This window comes from Thunnus albacares, chromosome 17 (assembly GCF_914725855.1).
Source record: "Thunnus albacares chromosome 17, fThuAlb1.1, whole genome shotgun sequence".
NCBI classification, from domain to species: domain Eukaryota; kingdom Metazoa; phylum Chordata; class Actinopteri; order Scombriformes; family Scombridae; genus Thunnus; species Thunnus albacares.
The window spans coordinates 7,649,384-7,675,965 of record NC_058122.1 but is presented as its reverse complement, the minus strand read 5'-3'; the positions used below and the strand labels follow the sequence as shown (position 1 = coordinate 7,675,965).

Below are 26,582 nucleotides of genomic sequence, written 5' to 3'. Positions count from 1 at the left end.
TTCATCTGATCCCTCACCACATTCTTCTCACCTGGCGTTGAGGTTGAGGTGGAAAGGCAGCCTTGATAAGCGAACTACTGTGAGAAAACCTCCAGGCTGTCCTCAGTTGATAACATCATGACCACAACGTGATGACTGATCACAGCTTGGCAGAGTCACTAACTGTCAGATGGTGGAGTTGGCAGCAGACCAACAGTTATCTTTTTTCTAAAATGTTTGGTCACAGTAGTGCAAACAATATATTTGAACCTTTTTTTTCCCTCATTAACAGGTGGAACATCTACAGCTCGTTAAACCTATATTATATACATATATGTTTTATGTTCAGAACAGATGGCAGTCATTTGGGAAGAACATAAGCAACACAAAATTAATTTCAGTAAAGTCTAAAAAACTAAACAATGAAATGCAAATGAATGTAAATGATATACAGGAGTTAGGCAGTAAATGAATCATCCAACATGACTTATGACTTATTTCTGTCAATCAGATGATAGGTTCAGGCAGAGAGGAGATTATTTAAAAAGAGGGCAAAGGTCAAATCCTTTTCTCACAGAGAGACAGACAGCCAGACAACCAACTAGATGTATGGATGGATAGATACATAGACAGATAGATAGACAGATAGACAGATAGGTAGGTAGATAGATAGATAGATAGATAGATAAATAGATAGACAGATAGATAGATGATAGATTCGGGGCATTACTAATTGATAGGTCTTCATGAACCCATCAGTTAAGGGCTACCTCATCAACACAATAACGTCCAATTGCTGACTTAGTGCAATGCAGTGCCACCCTCTAGTGGACAGAAAAGGTTGTGTTAAAGATTTTTTTAAATCATTTTTCAGCATCACTATGTAGCCCATGTTATTCAGAGCAGCAGGACACATCACTTCTATTCCTTAAATGCACCTCGTATCTCTTTCAGCCTACACTATAATTTGCAGTTGTTCTCATGTCCTTTACCTCAGTACCAGAACAAGAATGTAAAAATACTGCATTAGAAGTCACAAAAGTCCTTTAAAAATTTCACTCAAGTACATAAGTATTCAGCAAGAATGTCAGCAAAGTGTAGTTATAGTAACGAAAGTAAACATACTCAAAATGGGCCCCATGTATTATTATAAATTACATTACTAGAATTGATTAATACTGATGTATGAAAGCATATGTGAAATTGGTAGTTTGTAGTTTAGTGGAGTGGTTCACAGCCTGGGGTCTGGCCCCCTACAAAGTATCAAAAAATAAATCTGAGGGGTCATGAGATGATTAATGGAAAGAAAGAAGAAAAATGTTCTGCTACACAAATTTATATTCATTTTTTGCTTTTTTTGTGAAATATTAGATTATTTGTTTACAATTACCTAAATGAAACCATCTGAGAAGTTTGGAAGGGAAATGTCTCTAACTCCTCATAGACATACAAAACCAGAATTTCTTCTCTTTCTTGACCGTCTTTTTAATGCAGAATCTTAACCTAAAAGGTAACTAGTATCTATGTGTCAAGTAAATACAGTGGAGTAAAAAGTACAGTATTTCCCCCGAAATGTAGTGTAGTAGGCAAGAATTATGTAGCACAAAATGGAAAAAATGTTTCAAAAAGAAAAAAATACATATGAAACGTGTTGGGAAGTCTGCAACAGTTGTAATAATAATCCACTATCTACACTATATGTGCCATCTGGCTAATTAGGACCAATTAGTGAGCAGGTGTGCTGCCAGGAAGTCTACAAAAGTACTGCTGCTGTTCACTCTGTCCCAGTGTTTTGGTGCACAGAGAGAAACTCGTATTGGCGATGCATTTGAAACAAAAAGGATACTACTTAGGTGTATTTCTCATTTACACCATCATAACAATAACTTTACCTTCAGTGGGTTGGTGTGAGCCTACTACTTATTCCTCCCAACCAAACTCTGATCTGGCTCCTCATAATGACAGGAAAAGCGATTTAACGACTCATCCCTTCAACCGAGAGGACAGAAAGCGGCAACACCTGGACTCAGGACGGCAGGGAGAAGAATACAGAACATCACGAGTGTTTGACAACTTCAAAAACAGGGACAGGATACAGTCTGACCAGAGACTCAGACACAGAATGGCGTCTTCTTCAAGTGACAAAAGCTTAGAAAACCTTAACAAACCGAAGCAAACCGAGGTGGAGCGGATGTATTCTTCACTGAGCCCCCCAAGTGAAAACTGTGGCGCAGGAAAAATTAAGCACGTAATCAACGGCAAGTTTTACATAAGTGGTCAACTTGAAACTAACGTCCCTCATGTGGGCTACCAATCAGATTCTGCCTTTCCAGGTAAGGCAGAGGCTTTCCCCTGAATGTCTGTCTATGGAAGTTGTATTGTTTAGTAGCATATTTGTTATAGTAAATTAGCATATTTATGTTTATTTAACAGCCAAGTGTGGAACTGAAAACATGGTGCTGCTGTAGAGAACAGAGTCGTGTCATTAAGCCCTGACACATGAGGCTGCCATGTCATTAAGCAGAAAATTGAATGGCTTATTAACAAATATGGCTTCCAGCACTAAAACATTATTATGTGGGCCTCCAAACAATGATGCATTGTGCTGAGGTAAGTATTTTAAAGCTGACAGTGTATACAGTCCTAGTGTAGCTGCAAGCACCAGTCTATACAGTGTTACCTACAAGGAGTGCCATATATTTTAATGTCAATTCTCTCCAATTGGATACACAATTGAGCACATATCCTGTGTTTCAGAAATGTCTTCTGATGAATTCCCTTTTTTTTACAAAAAAAATTTATCAGACAGGAAGAGATGTATTATGTTATGTTTTTACTAATTCATTAGTGAGCCACATCACAAATTCCAGTCACAGTATGATGGAAAATATTTATTTTTCTGAATCTGAAATTAAAGTAGTTGCAGTCAATGGTTCCTCCACTGAGAGACCCTGGCAGTACAATATACAGATACCGTAAGGCTGTGTCCTCTGTTGTGAACAGAGTCTTGTTTTTGTTTACCAGTCCAGGCTCATAAAGGCCGGGCGTGGATCAGAGGTCAGCGGCTTAGTGGCTCAGAGGAGAGCTGGCAGAAGCTGCAGCCTGTGGTGGAGTGTGGAGACGACACCATGACCCTCACTGTCAGGAGGAGACGAGCTGTACAGCTACGGCTGGACCTAGGTGAGACTACAGCTTCTCCCAGGTTTACATTGTGATTCACAAAGACTCCAGCTTTGTCTGGGATAGTGACATTGACGGAATACTAGACAGGTATAGTCGGAACTGGTGTCTAAAGTTTCCTTTCGTAGATGGTTGTCTTTATGTAGAATTACATTAACCAGTGTCTTTATGTAAATTTGTTTATCACGCTTTTGCTCATAAGAGTGAAATTAAGGTTTTGTATTGGTGTGTATTTGTGTCTTAGTGAATGAGTCATCCGTGCCCCTGTCCCAGCTGCCACCTCAGTGTGGCTACTCTGTCCAGTCTACATGGAGAGACCTCAGTCTGATGGCTCAATACGATGCCTGCCATGTCACACAAGAGGTGTGGGATCTGATTTCATGATGTGTCTGATTTCAAATCCTACTGAGGGCTTTTTGCAGATCTGAGTCAGACAACTGAAGTTAGGGACTTTCATGGATGGTTGACTCATGTTTTTAATTTTCTCCTTTAAATGCTGAAAGCTTCCTTCTTATTCATTGTCATCTGTATTGGATATAAAAATATTTTTAGCCAAAAGAAGTAAAATAATAAAATGTTATTTTTAAAACATGTTTGCTCAGCATGACAGCTATGTGTTGCCTCTGCTGTGGAGGGGAACTCCAGTCAAGATGTCGTGCCCAGTCACTCACATCCAGCCTCAGGCTGCGGGCCCGTCCTCACTCTGCTGCTCCCCATATGGTATGTCTGTCAAAGTGCAGGGTCTGTCTGCTACAGAGGAGCTAAAGGTAAAAGGTAAACGCCAAAGGTTTAAACAAAATAAAAATGCAAATTTCAAATATTTATGACCTCTCTATAATTTTCCTCACTTGAAAATAATCGTTTTCTCCTGTTCCCCTGCAGTCAGAGGAGAATGGACCCCCCTGGTAATGCTGGCTCAGCAGTGTGGCTACACTTTGAATAGACAAGATGGAGAGATTTTAATCACTGCTCCATTCATTACATGTGGCATCACAGTAAAGGTAATTTAAATACAAGTTTATATTAATGAGACAAAGGTGGATTTAGATTATCCTGCTTTAAGATATTAAAATTACCTTTTCAATATGTGAAATTGCACAGAAATTGGGTTTTTATGGCCCCTTTAGTGAATTAATCCTAATATTTGTAGGTGGTTGAAAGATTGTGGCTCAATAGCAATGACTCACTCAGCAATGACTTTACCAGATGTCTACAAGCTTTGTTTCTATTTATGTGCATTTGAGACTATTTGATGGAGAAATGAACCAAGTCAAATACATACAATACATTTCTAATAGAAAATGGTCAAAATATCTTTAAGAAAACATCACCTGTGAACTAAATACAACTATTAATGAAATGCCCAAAATAAAATAAATTAACTAAATTATCAATCACCAAAACTAAATGCTTGAAAATAACAAATGTGAGTTTAAAATATTTGAATTACAAAACACAAGATATATTATAATTTTTATATAACTACTAAATCAACTGTAAAAAAAATTAAAAAGTGAAAATTATTTAGTCATGCAATTGCATCTAAAAAAAAAAAAAAAAAAAAAAAAAAAAAAAAAAAGCATCAACACATTATAGGTGTAACTTGGCCTCATAAGGAAGTTTAACTGTGACCAGTGTTGAAATGTCAAAGCAGAAAGGATAAAGACACCGTCTCCAACCACCCATAGTGGACAGAGGTTCCCCCAACAACTGTCCATGTTTACAGAGTGTATGAAATGACCCTCACACTATTTCTAAGCCCTGACCTCAGTTGCCAAATATGGGCAATATTTTCAACTAATATATCCATGTATTTTTGCAACATGTCTAAATATTAAGTTCACATAGAGTTGTCTCCAGTCCTAAACAGAACTTCAAGCATGTGATTTTTCTATACAGCCTCAAAGAAAATCTTTGATCTTTTCAGGATGGAAAACACACACTTTCTCTTCAAGTAGGAGAAAAGATGTTCACACTGGCCTGTCCTGTCTCTCCCCCTGAAGAACTCCCATTAACCCATCAGCCTCTGGTCGACAGCAGTCATCAACTAACCAGTGGGCCAATGGAGCCTATGCCAGAAACCCTGGGGCCTTTTCCGTGGGCTCCACCTTTCTACCTGGCCCCGCCTTACTATCCCCATCCTACATATCATCACAGGTATCCTGGTCCTGGTGTACACGATGCAAATAACCCTCCTACTTCCACATCCTCAGCTCCTGACCCAACGTTTAGTCCACAGCCTACCCCTCCTGTTGATTCCCAGCCCGACTATCAAGACTACTACTCCCGAGGGATTCCTGTGATGGAGTCATATAAACACTTTGATGTCCGCAGTTCTCTGTTATCTACAAAGGAAATGGATGATTCAAGTAGGGCGTATTCAGATCTTTACAATCTCTCTGAGAAGCGCAGCGCCATAGATGCAGGCTTTCAGATGCAAGTTGAAGCCCCTTCTCTCCAGCCCCCAAGCCATGCCTTCAATCCATACTACCACTACTACCATCACCCCAAAATCCCTCTTCCTGGCCCACCTGAAGACCCCGATCCAGGCCCCGAGGTTCCTTCAGAACTGTCTTTAACTAATTCTAATAACCCTGAATCACCAGTGTTGCCCCCCAACGTCCAGCAGTCTGAGGCTCTCGGCAGAGTTAACTCAGACCAGTCCCTTCAGCCTGTTCCTGAGGCTGCCTCTCCTCCTTACATCCCTCCAACTCCTAAATTCTATCATACAAGCCCTGCCCCTCATGCACCTCATCCCCCACAGCCATATCCATACCACTACCTCTATTACTTTCCACATATTGCTTGGGGCGAGGCCAAAAAATTGTCTCCTCTCAGTCCTAACACTGCTGCAAAACCAAATTTGTCTGATCATCATAACACCAAGTGGAAGACTTCTCTTTATCCACTTCCTCACTCATCAGTACTTCCAGTCCATGACAAATATGACTTGAAGGCCTACACACAGCAGCCAAGCTCAGACAAAGTGATTAACCTTCAAAAACATATGTTGCATCCACTTCTATCTGAAGATGATGATGATGATGATGATGATGTAAAAGAGGAGCTGGATGACAAAAAGAGACAGTCTGTATCTGTGACTCCTGCAGTTCAACCTCCCCTGCCAGACCCTGTGGCAGTTCCTCTTCATGAACATACCTCTCCCCCGACTCCATCGTCCAATCATAATCCTCCTCCATACCTATACTACTACCACCCTTATCATGGCTACTATCAGCTGTATTATAGACCTGAGAGTTTACTCAGCGCTGACAACCGTGCGTCTCCAACCTCATCTAAAGAAGCTTTAGACCCTCTGCTTCCAGCATCTTCCTCTCCACCACAGCATCCATCATATTGCAAACATCCTCCATCACAACAGACCACTACTCCGCCTACAGAATCAATGTATGACGATCCAAATGGCCTTGTATATCCTGACTACTATTATTACCACCTGTACTACCAGCCTAAAGTGTCTGTAGACAACCAGGATCCTGGAGAAAGCATGAACTTTGAGAAAGAAACCACAAAATCAGAATCTCAGCTTCCTTCAGACTCTGGCTACAGCAGCATAGATTGGCAGGCTCATGCTGCTGAGATGGGATATCCCAGCATCCCTCAGCCACTGTACATTCCCTTTCATATCCCCTATTTCCATTATATCACTCAGCAACATTCAAATGATCCCTATGAGCATCCTGACGGGGAAGAAGCAGAACACAGGCAAGATGATGAAAGGAGAGGTAAATTATAGACATTCCAGCAGCTATAAAAATTTATTTGATGTTTCAGTAGCCTGTAGGAGTGTCTCACTGAGCTAAAAAAATATATTTATTATATTTTAATGTTGCTTTGGGTTTTGTTCAGATGTATCCATAGTCATATCATTCTGAGTGAGCTGAAGTAGAGAATGCAAATAAGTAGCAGTGTTGGTGTCTTGACTTCAGATCACCACAAGGGGGCAGAACAGTATTCAGTCCTGATATGCTAAAAGTCTGGCATCTGTTTCTGACTGTAACCAGACACTTGTATGGTGACTAAATGTAGAAAAGGATTATTGTAACTATGTGGTAAAGCCATTTAAATGTTGTTCCTGTTTTTTTGTTTTGTTTTGGGTTTTTTTTGTTTTTTGTTTTCCTCTCTCCCCTCAGATCTACTTTTTGTGCCTGACAGAAATGTGCTCTGCTGCATACAGTGACTGCACTGTAGGCTGCATCAACAGTAAGATCAACACATAAGATATAATCATGAAACAGAGGAGTGGTTCAGTAGTTTGAGGTTTAAAAGGGTCTTCATAATGAAAGCAGGGCCCTTGACCTTACAAACAGCCACAACCTTGACTCTGCATTAGCTATACGCATGCCACACAAATGAATTCCTTTCAATACCCTGAATGCATTACATGGTGAAGTCATTATATTGGACTTTGTGTTGCATGATTACATAGAGGGTGATGCTAACAGTCTATAACACAATAAGCCATAAATTCAACACAAATATCACTACAAATGGGTGAAAACATGACAATCTATGGGTAAAATGTGATTTATCAGCTTGAGCCTCCTCAGAGGTGTTGGTCAAAACCACATTAACTTCTTTTCTTCTTCATAGGTCCCAACAGTGACACGTGAGCAATGAAATAAAGCTACTTTTACACAACTGCACTCTTTGTTTTGTAATTTTATGGAAATGACAAGTCCACAAGTCTTGGTGAAGAGGAAAAAAGCCCTCAGTGGAATATTTATTTCTAAAATTGTGAGCTTTAACAACATAACCACAACAATATAGTGCAATGCAATTATTTCTACTACACAGTACAGAGAAAGAAAACAAGCAATATAAGGCATTTAAACACTTCTCTTTCTATACTGAACTCTTCTTGTGCTTTTATTTGGTCACAGAAGCTTTTGACGGGAACAGACACCCAAGGGAATGGAAAAAGTGTAACTATTATGTGCGTTAATGGCAAGATGTTTTTCCTCAGTATCAAAACAGCTTTCATAGGAATGCAGCACATAATGCTTCACAGCTCTAAAGCAATTCAGTTCAGGTGTTATATAACTAGTTTAATAGCCTCAAACAGAACTTGATGACATTTTTTGTCACGCTAAAGAATGCCCTTGACTTTATGTTGTGGCCAGTCTGTGTGGCACTTTGGACACATCATAAATAAAAGAAAATGAAATATACCAACACACTGTCATATGTAACACTACAGCTCTATAGAACAGAAATGAATTAGCAGTAACAAAACAGCAAAGCTAACTGCAACTATTACCCTGGCACACTTATTAGTAGGTGATAATTCAAGCTAACATCTTAATGTAATAGGCTCCCATTTCAGTGTCAGCACTGTAATTTCACCTAACCTCAAAGGAAAGCTTATGAAATGAATATAACCGTATTTTTTTTAAAAGCTCCCTTTTGCATATATACATTACGTTTTAACACTATAACATTCACCACTGGCCGTGGGGTCATTTAAAACACCACCCAGTGTATTCAACTTTTTCCACTTGCAGCAACAGACAAAAGCAACAAAACGCTGGCTGCCATCTCAATGGTAGAACACACTGCATATTATGATAACTGCTGAAATGTGAAACAGAAATGTGGAAATTTGACAGAAATAAGCAGTCTCCTATTCTCCTTCCAGCTGAGTTTGTCATTAAAATGGATGTGTTGCTCTCATCCTCGATTACTTATGGTACGCTAACAATGATCTAGAGGCTTGTCAGGCTAGTGCGCACATGCTGTCCAGCTGTGACAGTTTCTAGCTAGATGAATAATAGCTAATTATAAGCAACATCCATTTCACCAAGAGCCAATGTATGATTCTTTTTAAGGCACAATGAAATATTTATGGTTGTCAACAGCTCTAAACAAATTATTAGGATAATGTAATGTTTTAGGATATAAAAATGCATTTTAACACAATTCTTGTTCAACTCTAAAACTAGTGCCAGGAGTAATTCACATACAGAGGAAAATCTGTAAACATCGATCTGCTTGTTGATCCTGAATTCCAGCGATGGTCTTTGTTGAGGAGGCAGAAGCGAGCAGCGTTGAAATTTGAATCCTCTTCTTAGTACACTTTGGAATAATACTCAGTGATTGCCTGCTGGCCTTTCTTGATCGCTTGCAGGAGGACAATGGAGCAGATCAGGGCGGTAATCTGTCACGCAGACACAGAGGGTGGAGTGGAAGTAAAGAGCAGGGATGGTACAAAGAGCTGTGCAATGAACAACTTGCTCCTCCTCTTATCATCTCCATGTTTAAACCACAGCCACAGAATGAGTTAGTGTGAAAGAGAGAGAGACGTTGCACTTTCCTTCCCCTGCTATCAATCTACACACAGCCACAAAAGAGAGAAGCTTGCATGAGACAGAAAAAAAGGCAAAATGTTTAGTGAGGAATAAGTAGACACCTAAAGGAAGAATCCAACCTTGTATAAATAGTCTTTAACTGATTTGTGATGTGAAGAGCATGCCAGGAGTTAGTTGGTGATGAAGGGCAATATTTAACTTTTGGGTGTTGCCTTCTGTGCTTGAACCTGTCTCACCAGCTCACCACATGAAGTTGATTTACTTTGAATTATTGTAGCCTCCTCAGACAATCGATGAGTAATAATGAGTTAATAGTAGGGTAGAAAAGATTTTAAAAAGGCTAAAAATTGCATCATCTTACATACAACCCTGCATGATTTTATAAAACCCCTATAGTCTGTTTTGAAGATGTGTTGTGTGATCATTCTGGATCATTAGCATTTGGTCAATTGTCTGGGAGTATAAGAGACACAATAGAGGAGTTTTAACTGTGTCTTAGGACTTTTAGGGTGGATTTTTCCTTTTAAAAGGGAGCTGAAGACACCCAGCAGTGACCATGCCTAGAAGAGTTCAGCAATGAAGAGAAATGATAAAAACATGTGTTTGTACTCTCTATGCCAGGGCATAAAATAAAAAATAAAAAATCAAGACAGCATGACAGTGAGAGTGAAAACTGACAAGAGCACGATCAACCTAAGCCACAGGGATGTTAGCCACAGTGAGAGGGGTGAAGACGACTGGGTCTTGGTCAAGATGGGGGTAAGAGGTGGAGACAAATTCAGGTTGAGGTGGTGGAGGGTTAACCAGGGCTGCAGTAGACGGACTTAGGATGATGTACTGAGGAGCTGAGGTGGAAATACGAAGACTTTTGGAGAGGATGGCGCTGCAAATCAAAGCTATGCTCTTTGGGAACAAATGATTCAGGAGAAAAGAGGTGTGAAGAAAAACAAATTCAGAACAAGGCAGGAGGAAGGGGTGTTAAATCAAAGAGAAAAAGAGGAGTGCACAGTGGTTAGAACACTGTCATTAACTTTATGACAAACTTGAACAACAGGAGCAAAAGACAAAATTAAGATTGTCTATAGGCACACAACTGAATGCAGTTATTTTCAGCAAGACAGCAGTCTCACTTTTCTTCAGTACTGTGTTTTGACTGTCATTTAATGCTATTAAGCATATTTTGAATGCTGTTCACCATTAATTACTGCTCAAACATGACAATTTCAAAGCATTTTGGGGTTGTGGCGAGGAGGACTCGAAAATATGCTTTCACTTTTTTAAAAGTGAGAAAGTGGAACTGTAGATAAGCTAGTTATGCCTCAGTGTTCCTTAAATCAAAAGTGACAGCTAAACTACAGTGTGTTATGTTTTTTTTGTCATCAGCATGTGGCTCCATAGATGCAATGTCTTTCAGTCCAACACTTTGATCTAGACTGAAATATCTCCACAACTAGATTGCTATCAAATTTTGTACAGACTTTCATGTTCCCCAGAGGATAAATCCTAGTGACTGATGACTTTTCCTCCAGCGCTACCAGCAGGTTGACATTTCTGCTACAGATATTCAAGGTCCGTAGAAGATTTTTTTCCCAATACTTTGATTTATAACCAAATACCTGCAAAACTCATGACCTTCCAGTCAACCTCAGCTGTACAGGCTAAGCTAGGATGATAATCCTGGTAAATTATTACATACCAGCTAAACATCAGGATGTGAGCATTGTCATCATGAGCATGTTAGCATGCTGATGTTTGTCTTGTTAATCATCAAATTATAAATCAAGTTTTTTAATTCCTATTTCCTGGGTTTCATGTTTTGTAATTCTTAAAAACAAACAATCATAATTTTATTTAGAAAAAAAATAAAACCCCAAATGATGAACCATTAGTATGAAATGTTTGAGTGTAGGGTCTGGTATGATCTCCTCAAGATACCCTTTTAAGTGGATAACACGTTGCCTCTGCCTTTGTCCCTGCAGGCCACTGTGCCCTCTTTGACTGTGAGCCAATCACAACACAACAAAGCATTGTTATCTGGCTTCTGATTGGCTGTCTGTAATTGCATCTCTATACAATTCAGTATTATCTACAGTACATCTCTGCTCTAATTTGCATTTTCTTGCACTTCATGATGATGCACTGAACTGTAGTTACGTGAATGGCACGGAGTATTTGTTTCTGAAAATAGGCCGGTGATTTTTTTCCTGATGAAAATGCTTTTTTTTTTGTTTTGTTTGGTAAATAGTATGGAAGTATGGAAATGGGCAGCATGCAACACATTTGCCTACCAAAAGAGCTCCAGTTCCAATGAAGATACCCATCACCAGTGGTGCCTTGCGGTTAAATACATCCAAGATGATCCCAGGACAGTTCTGTAAGAAGATGAAGACAGAGAAACTGTGAGCATGCTGGGACATGGACAGTAGCTAACCCAGATTCTGCAGAATATAGCAGTTCAATTTCCAGTGCTCGGAGCACAGAAATAGATTCATTTGTTAAACTAAAGTCAACCTACATTGTTGTGAGCGAACACATAAAACTCAAAGATGAACTCAAAACTATGAGTTGCATAATAAATACACTCTATTACCAACTTCATTAGAACGACCCCCAATCTTGGCACCAACTTACAGGCATGACTAGGTGCTCAAGGATCCCATCTGGTGAAGGACAGGTCTGTTTAGCCAACTCCAACACCGGGATTCCTGTCACTCCACAGCAGTGAAGCTATAGAGTAGAGCAAGAAGGAGACAGATTAAAGACACTCAATAAATCCTCAAAATTTGATTTAAAAAACCATCATATTTGACATTTCACATTATATCACTAATAAACTGCACAAAAAAGTACAGAGGAAGGATCAAGTAACACAAGTTAGAAAAGCATTAAGTAGAAAACACAATGAGACAAAGATAAACTGTGCTAGATCAGAGTGGATAGGTAAGGGAACGGTCAGAGTTTTCACTCACCATCTTGTGGGTGAATGTGAGTGTGATACCAATGGCTGGGTCTCCATTGTTCAAATACAGAGCATACATGCTACTGTAGAACTCCACAATCTGCGCCCCAACCTGAATGAAAAATAAAACACTATCAAGGTCATAAACAGTAACTGATTTTTTAAAACGTATCTTTCATCCCTGTTTTGTAATCCTCTCGTCCTTTTCCCATTTCCCTCTCACCTCATCACTCCTTGAATAAGCGAGCACTCCAACAGTAACTTCAGCAGCAGCCAGAATGACCAGAAGGACAGAGAACTGAAAAGAGAGGAAGAGGTAAATAAACCTTACTATAAGACATTCATGAGTTTGAGTTTATTTATTTGCACAGGTTCTAATCAAACAAAAAATTACAAACAAGAAAAAAAAATCAATGTGCAGGAAAAAAGGCCAGTGGGCTTATTGATCACCTCTACCTAAATAATATACTTACATAAATATAAAAGAAAAAGAAGGTCAGACTATTAAAACATCAAATAGGATTATAAAACCAAAATTAAAGTCTTTTAAAAAATGCTGTAAAAGGACTTCAAGGGCAAAAAAAATTGAACTAAATGAAGATAGTAGTTCCATAAATTGGGACCCCTGATATCTGATTGAAAACTGGCCTCTGGTTGCCAAATGTTTGGGAAGATGAAGATTAGATGATGTCTGGTTGAGTAAGAGTGAATCTAAGAGTTAGTTATATAAATAAGATCTAAAATGATCTGGAACATTTCCCTTCTTCAATTGTATATACACACACACACACATATATATATATATATATATATATTTGGAAAATATCATAGATTGTGAGAAGTTGAGTTTAGAGTCAAGAAGTTTGAAATAGAGGAGCTGTTGAGGAGCAAAGATCTGAGCAGGTTTCAATCCTGAGCAAGTGTTTTTGTTGAAGAAAGATTGTGTGAAGAGTTGTGGTAAATGTACTTGCCCAGATTATATTTCAATATAAAAAGTAAGGATAAATTAAAGAATAATAAAGAGTATGAAGACATTGTCAACAAAATAGCCTAATTTGCTAATTATACCAATAGATTTGGTGACTTTTACTAACATACTAACATAATCAGCATGTCCTCTCCAGTTCAGGTTATCGTCAATGATTATTCCAAGGAATTTAGTTTTTTATTTTTTTTTAGTTTTTACTTCAAGTGTGTCATTACCCTCAAGTAAGATCTTAGATGAGTTTTGACAATATGTTTTTTTCCCACTGAAAATAGTAACATTTGATTTTGTAATATTTAGAGACAGTTTGTCTACTTTAAAGCATTCTGCATAAGCAGATAAACCAGAGTTACCATCTTTAATCAATGGCTGAAAATTTGAGTGCGACAGAAATCAAGGTTGTGTCATCTGCAGACATTATGAGAGAGACTATGTTGGACATGTTTGGTAAATCATTTATATAAATGAGGGGTGATAAGAATAAATAATGGATAATAAAGGATAATAACAGGAATGGACCCATGGTGCACACCAAACTGCAAGTTTGCTTTGTGGGAATGGCAACCCAACATCTTAACAAACTGTCCTCTGTTACAAATATATGTGTTTAATCCTAATATCACTGTGTCCACAAAACCAGGTTTCTGCAGTTTACTTCATAGAATGTCATTATTCACTGTATCAAATGCTTTTGATTGATCTAGATGAAACAGGTTAATAATCAGTTAAACACACATCAACTTCATAAAAATATAGTTAGAAGCTCTCCTAAAAAAATTGGGGTAAAATTACTATTTTTACTAAAGAACTATTCACCCTGCCAGCCACTGAGGAATTTAACTTATAAAACTACTCTTGACTGACTAACATCTAATTATCATTTACAGCTTTTGTTACATGTTCAGGCTGATATACTTCATAAATCATGATGTAGAGACAGGCATTTTCTTTCATATCAATATGAGTCGTAATAACAGTTTACTTCCTTGTCAGTTGCCTTGAGCCTCAAATCAGCCTCATATTCACAACATGGCTGCCATTAGGGTTCACTAATGGTGGTGATAGATGTGTCAAGGTCTTCTCCAGGTTGAATCGGAATAAACTGGTGCAATTTGTTGCGGTGCTAAAGTCTTTTCCATTACATTTATGTGTTGCAAATCAGACTTTTCATCTGCGTCATAGCCTGTTCCTTCCTACACTACACACGCTCTTTGTGCTATGTAACAGTTAAGGAATGCCTCTAGATTCTCCCACAGGAACACTGAGACGAGACTATGAGATAAAACCATTAAAGATCAGGGCAAATCAGGGGGAAAGGAATGAAAGAGGCATTCGAAGAGGTGACCACAGATGTTTTAACAAATTTGTGCATGTTTGAATTTGCAACACATTTTAACCCCACTGTTTGATAGTTTATTATGCTCACATTGTTGGGGACAAAACCTCACACGCCATACTAAAATCTGTGCTTGGAAGAGCGTACATTTTGCCACCCCAAGAAAGGGTGATGAATGAAAACAAGGGGTTGCTGAGTGCCAAATAAAGACAAAGGTCAAATGTGAAGAATCCCAGATATTCAGAGGTCTCACCAGAGGCAGAGCTATGAGTTACTAAGAGGCTCCCCTTATATTCCTCAATCCTCCCTCACATCTCTTATTTTCCCCACAGGTGTGTTGTGGGACTTTCCCAACATGAAACTGAGACAGTTTAAATAGTATGTGGTTAAGTCTTTCAGTTTCAATACTTTTTATGTATGTATGGACAAAATATGTGTCTGCAGGTTTCAGGAAGTATAATAATAATAATAATAATAATAATAATAATAATAATAATAATAATAATGACACTGAACCACAAGAGGTAGCAGGTGATTTAAAGCACAAGGTGAAGAGATTGAGTTATGACAAAACACAATGTTCTAACTCACAAGACACCAAATACTTTACACATCCGGGTATTGGTAAAAAAAAAAAAAAAAAAAACCTTCATAAACTGCAGCAACACACATGTTGTAATGTCTCTGTGGTCTGGTTTATGCTGGTCAGACAAAAAGGCCTTTAAAGAACACAAAACATGAATTATGTGAATTATGCCAGCTAACCATGGCTCTGCAGCATCATGAAAGTTCTGGGGAACATAAAAAAACCTCAGCCCCTTCTACGGGCAGATGCAGCAATTGTACTTTTTGTACTTGATTTGACGACACTGCACAGGATGTGGCACTTCTATCTGCAGCTGTTCTTATCTACTACTGTAGATAACACTGAACATTTGGCCTTGAATTAAAAATAGGCTTCTGTCTCTGAAAGAAAACAATTCAGTCTCTTTAATTATTAATGGTTTGTTTGACCATTTAGCCTTTAAGCGACTGTAGTATTAGTACTCACTGAGCAGACTTTGAACTCATTTTGTCATGTCTGATTATCGATTTCTTTCACACATATAAATTTAATTTTCTAGAGATTTTGTTGAACATAGTTTCTTTTAAATTTGCTTTTTAAAAGAAATCACTTGCACTACCATACTATCACTTCATAATTCATAACTTCTGTAAAGTAGCAATTACTACAAAATTCTTTGACTGTCTGAGTGGTTCCTGTTTTAGATGCTCTTAAGAGGAATATCAGTTATGTGGCTTTTGGCCAGAGGAACTTGTGTAAACTCTGAAGCAAGTATGGCTTTGCAAGCTCCGACACTGAAGATGCGGGCAGACAAAATAACATCTAAAACCTGGACTTTGTTGCTTTTACATTATTTCTGTGACTGTGGAACCAACATGTTAAGAGAGAAAGCTAGGAAACATATGAACTAAGAGCTCAAGAAAAGGAGACTGTAAGGGCACTGTATTTCCAAATAATGTAAATCTAAAATAATAGGTAGTTTATCACATTTGCTGTTTCTGTTATTTTGTCCTTCAACTCCACAGTATGTTTCACAACTGTTATCTGTCGACTGCTACATATTCTTGAGTGGAGTAAGATACATAGCAGTGTAATGGACAAAATTGTTTCCTTAGATCACCCTTCAACTTAGTCCACTCAAGGATTCTACAAGATCTTCCAGGTAAATGCTAAGTCAATTTTGGATTTCAATAGTAGACGCAGTATTTCCATTGTGTAAGACAGGCTATTGTAACCACACAACAGGATACAAAAACTTAGCTGTGGCCTCAGTTTACAAGGAAATTACTGTGTGAAGAAAAAATGGCTCACCACTTGCAGAGCGCATCGTTTCTCGTTGCAGGCACCATAGTCTCCAAACGCTACCACAATCAGCATCACTGCACCGAGAGCTATCAGTACCGTCACACCTAATTAAAAAAAAGAGAGAGAGAGAGAGAGAGAAACAAGTCACTGAATATATAATTGTAAGCAGTCTTCATGCATTTTTTTTTTTAGGTGAAAGGACACAAATTCACTCACCCATAACAAATGCACTCGAGTTGAGGGCATCTATTTCAAAGATGCCTCTGGTGTTAGCGCTGAATCTTAGCCATAAACCAAGACCCAAGAAGACCATACCTACCACCTGAAACACAGGAGATGAAACTAGAGCGTTAACCACCAACATCTGCAAGCTACATGTCAACCTTTGATGTTGGTTTCACATCACATATTTAATGTGGTTTAGTCAGACGCAAAGGCAGACATTTAGGACAAACTCCTGTCAAACAACAAAAATACACTGAAACTGAAAGAAGCATTTTAAAATAGGGTATGAATGAACAAGTGTGATCTCTCTTTTATCTTGTGTAATAGTAATAGCATGTAATAGTAGGATATAGTTGGATACTGCATCGTTAAGCACTGGCTGGTATTGTTTATTTCAAGAAATGAAAGTAGAAAGGTAACCTGAGCTGGAGGGTTCCACAGAAATGAAACCACAATCCAACAATGGGACACCCTTGGGCACCTCAGTGAACTACACTCTAACAACTTGGAATTTGACTTAGGAAACAACCCACGCATGCATGTATCTTACAGGCATTTTCCCAAGGGTGGTGGTTTGTGGGGGGGGGGGGGGGGGGGGGGGGATTGTCTTTGTTTTCTCAAAACTGCGTGGTATCAAAATTTGACAGACTTACCGCAAAGATGAGGTTGAAAATGAAGAGGATATATTTGCAGAAGAGGCCACATCCGTCCAGTGCCATGATGACCAGCGGTTTGTTTTGGTGTGAGCACTTGTTAATGTCTGTAAGGTGTAATAAAGGAATTACCTCATCACTTCTGCAAGCCTGTTGCGTGGCCACTTTTACGTATATGTAAAATACACATGTACACACATGCTAAACTCTTATATTTCATCTGTAAATGTCGTATTGAGCTATTGGTACAACGTTTACACGTGTAACAGCACTGTTAAAACGTCGCACTGTTGCTATTTCTTTTAAGAGAACATTAGCTTCAGCATTACAGTAATGCGACACACGAAATTATCTGCAAACGAAATAAATACCTGTATTTGTAAAAGGCTTCCGTAGTCCTTCTGCTGATCAGTAAGCGTGAACAGGACACCCACAGTTTCCGAGTCTAATGTCTCAGTGTCGCTGCATATTCACTTTATGTGCGCTATGCCCCGCCTTCTTGCCTCCGCTCACTAATTTTAATTGGCTTAAAGGTGTGACTGACACGAGGCAACACCTATGAACAGAGGAGGGGACGCGGCGATGCATCCCAACAGAGGAGCTAACGCGGAGGTTCCGCAGGGACATGATACGTGAAATGAAACTTTAGGAAATGAAAGTTAAGAACTATCAAAGGCGTGGTTATGTTGTGAGTGACGGTTAACGGATGAACTAACTAGTCTTTTTTTAATAATCTGAGGTGGCACAAACAAAAAAACAAAGGGATTCATTATCAAAAGTTGGGCCAAAGAGTATATTGTATTGTGATTGTTTATCATTATTCTGTATTGGCGACCTATTACTTATTAGCATGGGCAGAAACAGAGATGTTAATTATACAGAATATACACTCACCAAGCATTTTATTAGAAACACCTACACACCTGCTTATTCATGCAATGATCCAAACAGCCAATCAAGTGGCAGCACAGGTCAGGCGCTTCAGTTAATGTTCACGTCAAACACCAGAATGGGGATAACATGTGATCTCTATGACTTTGACTATGGCATGATTTATGGTGCTAGAGTATTTTTTAAACTGCTGATCTCCAGGGATTTTCACACTCAAAAGTCTCTAGAGTTTACCCAGAATAATGCGAAAAACAAAAAAAACATTCAGTGGTCAGCAGTTCTGGATGAAAGACAGAAACACCTTGCTGATGAGAGAGGTCGGAGGAGAATGGCCAGACTGGTAGGAGCTGACAGAAAGGCTACAGTAACTCACATAATCACTCTTTAAAACTATGGTGAGCAGAAAAGCATCTCAGAATTCACAAGACCTTGAACCTTGAGGCGGACGGACTACAACAGAAGACTACGGTGTGTTCCACTCCTGTCAGCCAAGAACAGAAATCTGAGGCTGCAGTGGGCACAAGCTCACCAAAACTGGATAGCTGGAAAAACATAGCCTGGTCTGATTAATCTCGATTTCTGCTGAGGCACGCAGATGGTAGGGTCAGAATTTGGCATCAACAGCATGAATCCATGGTCCCAACCTGCCCTATATCAACAGTCCAAGCTGCTGCTGGTAGTGGTGTAATGGTGTGGGGAATGTTTTCTTGGCACATTTGAGGCCCCTTAATACCAATCAATCATCGTTTGAATGCCACAGCCTATCTGAGTATTGTTGCTGACTTCTAATGGCTACTTCCAGCATAATAATGCACCATGTCACAAAACAAAAGTCGTCTCAAACTGGTTTCATGAACATGACAGTGAGTTCAGTGTACTTCAGTGGCCTCCACACCACATCTGAATCCAATCGAACACCCGTGGGATGTGGTAGAACGGGAGATTTGCAGCATAAATGTGCAGCCGACAAATCTGCAGAAATTATGTGATGCATCATGTCAACATGGAGAATCTTAAAGGAATGTTGCCAACATCCTGTGGGATCCATGCCACGAAGAGCTGAGTTACCCAGTATGAGTATGGTGCTAGAGTGTATATCAAATGAATACATGAAATTTTCCATTCTTGTAATTGTGAAACTTAAAATCTATCCGAGAATAACTTCCTTATTCTCGGATAAATTTTAAGTTTCACAATAGAAAAAGAGAGGATATGTGGTCATGAACACCTGCATACACACACACACACACACACACACACACACACACACACAGTGTAAATTCATGCCACTGAAAATGGTGCACAGTAGGATACATTTCAGGCAGATAACATCAATGAGAAAACCTCAGGCCAAGATTGTATCTCAAAGACTTGATTTACATATTCTTCTTGTCAGCTTACTCAACAATAATGCACAAAATGCAAAAACAAAAAAAAAACCCAATATAAAATGTGTTCCATTTAGGAAATAAAGTATGTAAAGTAGAAATGTTCATGAAATTTAAGGAGCAAAAAAAGAAAATAATGATTATATAAGAACCCTGTACGATCATTTGTAATGTGTTTTACATTTTTCCATTTTTTTTTAGAAAACAAAAACGGAGAGAAAACATTTTATAGGGTGGAGTCAACTAAAATGGGCCACTTTTTGGTAAATGATTTATAAGACCATCAAATATGCATGACATCTAATGATATTTTTTATAAATTGGCATGGGTCTCTTAAATATTTATTTGTTTAAAAAAATTGTGAAAAAGTATAATTGCTCTGGAATTTTGAGAGTTAGAGTATCAGCAAGTTCCCTCTTGAGCTACTACACAATGTTCAGTTAAAATGGGCCAATATAAAGAGAGAACAACACAGTCATTTCAGCTGAAATCATTGAAAAATGCATTTAGAAATGAAATGATCAAGTCGTATGGGTGCGGGTTTCTGTGCATTAGTTTCTTTGTGTGTGTGTTTGTGTGTGTGTAGATGCATGCTTGTGTCAAACATTTGTCAAACATTTTGTTAAAAATCTTTGACAACAAAAACATAACACCAAAAAGAATGAACATTTCCTGTAACTAGGTCTTAACATGGCATGTCGTCAGATCTTGTTAGGTCATGTTAGGTCTTGTCCTGTGTTCCCTTTCAAACACAGTCTTTGCAGAGGTAACCATCTTCATCCCTGGACATCTCTTTTGGTAAGGGGAAACCTCTTTTGGACTGGAGCTTGATAAGACTGGCCAGTTCTTTCTCAGATTCCTCTGGCAGGTATTGCTTCCTCCCAGATGCATAGCCCGAGCCAGCAATTTTACCACTAATTCACCTTTGCAAAGTGTTTTTTGGAATATTCACAGCCCTTGCTAAAAAGTGAACATTTGGTGTCTTCCCTCTCTCAACTATCTCCTGTACTCATTATTGGCACCCTCATTCTGTCCTTTCTCCACTGGCTGCACTGTTATCTTCCTTCCTTTCCCTGTCTTTTTCTCTTCTCTCTTCTTCTCTCTCTTTTTCGCCTCTCTGCCTGTCCCCCTGCCATACTGTCTGCAACGCATCATTTTAAAGAAGATTGTTTTGCATGTATACACACCTTAAAAACCTACCTAAAATGTACCAAAAATGACTCTTTTCACAAAAATCTAAGTACTATATCTCTGACAGCCTTCATGTAACGCTCTGCCCCGCCCCCCAAAGCAACCTCAGACCAATCAAAACTATTATTACATGTCAAGTAATGTTGTAGCAACAATGCAAGATCAGTTATTGTGATTGGCTTTAAAATTTTAAAGGGCTATGATGCTCCAACTTTATCTGGCCCATTTTACATAATGGCCCGTTTTAGCTGACTCCACCCTACACTAAAGCTACACATATCTTCTGTATGTGTAAATAGTTAAAAATCTATTATTGAATATTTGGTGAAATCAATTGGGTTTTTTTTCAGCTTGTGCAATGAACATGGCATAGGATCTTTAAAGGATCTTTAAAGTGTTATTAGTGACGTATTGGAGGTGAAAATACATAGACACACACTTGTCTTTAAAATCAGCAATATAGAGTGTGACTTCTATCTTTCATGGGGGCCATTGAACATTCAAACAGGTTCTTCTTGCCATAATCATTCCTCTTGTTCATAATGACCATTAAGAGACCCTTCATAATCCAATTTCAATGTAAGTGATGGGGGACAAAATCCACAGCCCTCCTTGTGTACAAAAAATGTATTTAAAAGTTTATTTGAAGCTAATATAAGGCTTCAGCCATCCAAATGAGTCAAATCAAGTCAATATCTTTCAACTTTACAGTCTTTCTAGTGCCAAAGTCCCTCTTTTATGGGATCCTTACACTACAGCTGAACAAGAAAAGACAGTCTTTTACTAAAAAGACTGTAACTGTGGAAGATATCACTGTATTTGACTAACTCAGATGGCTGAAGCCTCATATTATTTTCATTATCTTGCTCAGGACTGTGGATTTTGTCCCCTGCCACTTACACTGTAAGTGCATTTGAAGGGGATCCTCTGATGGTCAGTATGAACAAGAGCAGCAAATCAATGCTCATATAGAGCAGCAAATCATCTCATTTAAGAAGCTAAAATCAGATCATGTTTGACATTATTGCTTTAAAAATAGCTGAAATGATGATCAAAATAGCTGCCTCTTAATTTTCAGTCAACTGACTAATTAATTAATTAGTCATTAATTGACTAATTGTTTCAAATGTTCTAAATTGAACTTTTGGGGGCTGTGTGAGATCTCTAAAGTATGTTTCTTAAAGTATAAGTGTTTCAACTGACCTGTGTGACAAATGAACCTGTGCTTCCCTCCTGCACACGGTACTGGTATCCACAAATACACACTGATGTTCAAAGTTGAAAGTGTATGAAAAATTTAAAGTTTTATAACACAAAAGGACGTATTATGTGTATACTATTATAGTGTGCAATGTCGAGACTACAGGAGACCTAAAACTATAACAGATACACAGTACCACTAAAATACAGATGTTCCTACAGATACCATAACTGGTGTATTTTCACCACCAGTATCTTTTCATGACCCGTGAGGTCTGTGGCTGTTTTAAGTAATGACTTCTATGGACTCTTGTAGCCTCAGTCAGTGAAACAGGCGGTTGTGTGGAGTGATGTGACCTCTCTGCCGTCCATCATCACAGGTTCAGTGGGTGGCAGAGGGACAGGCAGCAGGAGAGAGATGTAGCTTGATAGAGTGAGTCACACGGACGGACAGAGACAGCACACACACACACAAACACACACACACACACACACACATTTACACATTGGCAGTCGGCCCAAAGTGACAGCAATCATCTGTTCTGCAGCAGGCAGGTGAAGTGAGGAATCACTGCAGATCTTATCACATGATAAGTGTGTGTGACAGAAAAGACACAGCATTTCTCTCTCTGATATATCTCTCATCTCTCAGTTACTGCAGCTTTGCCACCATGAACCTTTCTACACAGCAGCAGCCATATTTGTTTACTGTTGCTTGTGTATGAATTATATGACAACAATTTCACAAGAGGGTACTGATTTTTTTTTATTTCTCTCAAGATGGAAATGAGAAATCAGAAGCCATGACACTTAAAACCCACCAGGTGGCGCAAAAACATTACAAACATGACTGTACTGTATCTCATTCCTTCAAAACATTCAGAGACCAGGTGCCTGCCTGCTGTTCTTTTAATTTAATTTAATTTAATTTTGGTAAGTAGGAGCTTTTATCTGAGTTTACATGCACATATACATAGCCTACTATAAATATAACTGAATTTGTGGACTGAAAATACTGTTAAGAGATATCCAAATTACCCAAAATGTTATGCACATCCTCATGCAAATATGTACGAAAATGTCCTTGCATTATATAATTTCCCAAACTGGGAATGCATTGTTTTTGTGAATGTAAAAACACGTGTATAATGTGTTGCAGACCTTGGAGCAGATACATAAACGCACACATTTTAACTCTTTTACTTGTGATTAACTAATGATAGTAACATATAAGCCTATATGTAACAAAATAAATGTAGCCTGCATTTTATATACTTAACCCTTACATACTGTTCAGGTTGAAATTCGACCCAATTTTACATTTGAGAGCAGCAAAATCACCCATAACACTTTTTTTTTCTTTTTAGCCTGAAATTTGATGACTTCTCCTAATGTGACCCAGATTATACAAACATAGAAATATTTCAATTTTTTAAAGGCATTTTTGTGCAGCTGATACATATTTTTGTAGAGCGTGTTTGACCCATATTTATTCAAAAAATACCACTAGAACCATTATATAGTGTGTTGTAAATGTTTTTCTCTCCATAAACAAAAAGCATAAAAACCAAAGAATAAACTCTATCTGCTCTCTGAAAGCTTCATTAAGGATTAATCGCACATTGATCTGTGACTAATGAGGTATTTATGAAGGATTTGTGGTTCAGAAATTTGGCAGAGGCTGATTATGAGTGTGAAGGGTCAGAATATGAACAGTATATTAGGGTTAATATTTGTCTTGATAGTGAACATCTTCATACATATTTAATTATTCTTTCAGCGTGTTTAAGTTTCCTAGAAAAATAAATCCACTGGCAGTGTTTAAAAATGCAAAAACAGTGTAATCTTCCTTTTAATTTGGCTAAATATTGAAATACATGAGGCTAGAGGAGGAGGGGGAGCTCTGAGGAGGTGGAGGGTGGGAGAAAAAGAAGGAGAAGGAGACGGAGGAAACGCAGACCTCAGACCAGCCTACCTCCCCTCACTGTCTTCTCCCTCTGTGCCCGATGCCCGTAGACAAATCTGACCGTGGATCAGCGCACTCGGGCTCCTTCCACACTACGAATCACACCAACTGGGACTCAGACCAGAGGAAATCGTGTTCGTCGGCAGCCAGGTCCGCACGCCAAGTCACATCCATAGCAGACCACGGCGAGGGAGCGGACGGTGTGATAAGAAGGGACTGAAATCAAGGGGAAGGCTGGTAGGAACAACAGAGAGGTTTAATGAAAAAACACATTTAGCTGCGAAGGGAGAGAGAGAGAGAGAGGACTGGCTGGCCCCGCAGAAGGAGGAGTAGTACGCGTAGCTAATTTCCAACATTTTCTATTATTGGCAGCGAGAGTGTGCTCTGCGAGCCACATTTATAAAGAGAGCTAGCGGTATGTAATGCTAGCAAGCTAGCGAATGTTAGCTAGCTAATTAGCTTGTCAGGCATCCAGGAGTCGGACGTGTGATCTTTATTAAAATAGGTCACTGTTTGGCGTCGTTTTACTTTTTTGGAGAAAGCGGTGCTTAATGTGCTTTGTCCGGAATCCTGGCATGGTCATAATGTTCTGCCTCGAATAGCTAACGCCAAGTTAGACATAATAAAACAGTACAAGCTGCCTGTATTAATGAATTGCTAAAATCAGTTCAATATTATCTGTCTACGCGTCTTGGGAAAAGCCGAATCCATTGTGCATTTCGAGCTGTGGACAATTCAAAAGGAGAAGGCAAAGGAAAAAAACAGACTTTTGACTGGTGACTGTCTGCCGTCCAATGTTAATGTCGACCGACATTGCATCTATAATGCTTCCCGTTAGTCGGGGAATAATGGACCGGGAAAGAGACATTGATACAGCAGCGGGACCCCATGCGAGCGCGGCCGGGGGTTCAGCGGCTGTCCGGGGGATGAAGCGAGGAGACCCGGAGCCCGACGCTCAGACAGCCGCTGCCCTGACTGACTTAGCCGGGGCGGAGTGCAAAAGACCAAGGATAGACGGGACCGGGAGTGTTGTTGGTGACATTGGCCAGGTAGGAATACAATGTAAACACATGTAGTATCCATTTGTCACATCTGTTTCGTTTTGTTTCCATCTCAGCGTCATGTGTGCAGCATTGTATCAAAGTATCCTCTGCCCTCCCCTTTCTTCTTCTGTAAAAGCTTTTGTTCCTAAGCATCAGCAGGGAGTGATGGTAATGTTTTGACAGGCCCCTTTCTCTCATCAACAACATAATCATGCATCAATGCAGCAAACAGAAATCATTTAATTAAAATGAAATGTGAGCTTAATGAATTAGACAAAAATGTGCTGGTGGTGATAATGTGCCTCGCTGACTGTAGCTGTGCTCCTGGAGCAGCTCAGTGAGAGAGCATGACCATACCAAGCCAGACAAAGGTAATATGATACAGGCTCCATTGCTATGACAGACAGCAACACAGCAAATATCAGACCCACTCATCATGTCTGGCTTATGGAAAGTAAACCAATGCTTTGTCACATGGTGTAAGGCGCACTGTAATTTTTCTTATTCAAATCGATGAAATTACTCAGACCTGTGATGATAATTTGCTGTGAGTCACCACATCAAATCCTGATACACACTGCGTGTGCCATTAATCGCTCCATGCCCCCCCTGATTGTCGCTAGGTGTTAAAAGAGAGAGGCAGACAGGGATTGGGGGAGGGGTCACCACAGTGAAAGACAAAGAACAGAGCCTTTTGGTGTAGGCTGAAGGAGAGAGGGGGCTCGGGGGGCCCTCCTTACACGGGTCTTCCCTGCTTTCATGACTCGACTGCTGAGACAGCAAAGCATCAGGAGCCATTCTTGTCTCCACCGGACTAATCTGTGTATATTACAGTAGACCAGAGGACTGCTGAAGCGCAGGGTGCACCTCTCTCTCTTGCTCTCCCGGGATCTTTTACTACACATCATTCGTACTCACACACACGTACAGTATGCTTTCAAGTGTCCATAATCCAACAGTAGAAGAGAAAAATTTTTAGCTGACGTCTGGTGTTTTAGTCCAGGGAAACAGCACTAACAGTAGTCGAAGGGCAGGCGGACATGGTTTGAGGTCATCTGCAGGTAATTGAATCCTGGGGAACTGGTAAAATACTTTAATTGGCTGTGCGGCTGACCTGCTGCAATGACAAATGGGTCCCGCGTAAAGCCACGGCGCTCAGCAAGCTTCACAGAGGATGGATGCCGATGATGAGGAAAGGTTATAGCCCGCCGGCAAAGATGATGTGACAATGAGCAGCGTGGCATGGGGAGGATTCTCACTGCCAGTCAGTTGTATTGATCGCTGGGTACCGGGGGGTCAGGCTGGAAATAGGATGGAGTGGAGAAGAGATGGGAAAGAAGGGTAGAAGATGTACGGGGAGGGTTAGGCAAGAAGGTGGAGGACAAA

The 26,582-nt window shown here is 39.4% G+C and overlaps 3 protein-coding genes across 10 annotated transcripts in view; 2 read left to right on the top strand and 1 right to left on the bottom strand.

The window, feature by feature from the left end:
* Positions 1-1,741: 1,741 nt before the first annotated feature.
* On the top strand, positions 1,742-9,338 carry LOC122966203. Of its 3 annotated transcripts, none has more exons than XM_044330216.1 (8): positions 1,742-2,237; positions 3,004-3,159; positions 3,404-3,522; positions 3,762-3,933; positions 4,042-4,160; positions 5,087-6,905; positions 7,314-7,383; positions 7,774-9,338. In XM_044330216.1, exons 1-7 carry the CDS (start codon positions 1,802-1,804, stop codon positions 7,358-7,360), a joined length of 2,868 nt encoding a protein of 955 aa, XP_044186151.1. In that variant the 5' UTR covers positions 1,742-1,801; the 3' UTR covers positions 7,361-7,383; positions 7,774-9,338. The 3 variants fall into 3 exon arrangements, with proteins under 3 accessions (XP_044186151.1, XP_044186150.1, XP_044186149.1); XM_044330215.1 differs by having other exon boundaries at positions 1,742-2,312; positions 3,762-3,879; XM_044330214.1 differs by having other exon boundaries at positions 1,743-2,312.
* On the bottom strand, positions 7,868-18,011 carry zgc:65811 (uncharacterized protein LOC393524 homolog). 2 transcript variants are annotated; one of them, XM_044330226.1, is made up of 9 exons: positions 17,888-18,011; positions 17,517-17,623; positions 16,855-16,960; positions 16,645-16,742; positions 12,671-12,745; positions 12,458-12,559; positions 12,120-12,215; positions 11,777-11,860; positions 7,868-10,391 (listed from the first exon to the last, which is right to left on the bottom strand). In XM_044330226.1, the coding sequence occupies exons 2-9, from the start codon at positions 17,580-17,582 to the stop codon at positions 10,182-10,184; spliced, it is 837 nt and encodes a 278-aa protein (XP_044186161.1). In that variant the 5' UTR covers positions 17,583-17,623; positions 17,888-18,011; the 3' UTR covers positions 7,868-10,181. The 2 variants fall into 2 exon arrangements, with proteins under 2 accessions (XP_044186161.1, XP_044186162.1); XM_044330227.1 differs by having other exon boundaries at positions 7,868-9,337.
* A 6,082-nt stretch (positions 18,012-24,093) lies between these two features.
* Positions 24,094-26,582, top strand: part of LOC122966204 (RNA binding protein fox-1 homolog 2-like) — a 41,367-nt gene continuing 38,878 nt past the window's right edge. For 2 of the 5 annotated variants that reach the window (XM_044330220.1, XM_044330223.1), the window contains exon 1: positions 24,095-25,202. In XM_044330220.1, coding sequence (XP_044186155.1) covers positions 24,948-25,202 — 255 coding nt within the window. In that variant the 5' untranslated portion in view covers positions 24,095-24,947. Of the gene's footprint in view, positions 25,203-26,582 lie in introns of all 5 variants that reach the window. The other 3 variants (XM_044330221.1, XM_044330219.1, XM_044330218.1) reach the window with 3 other exon arrangements.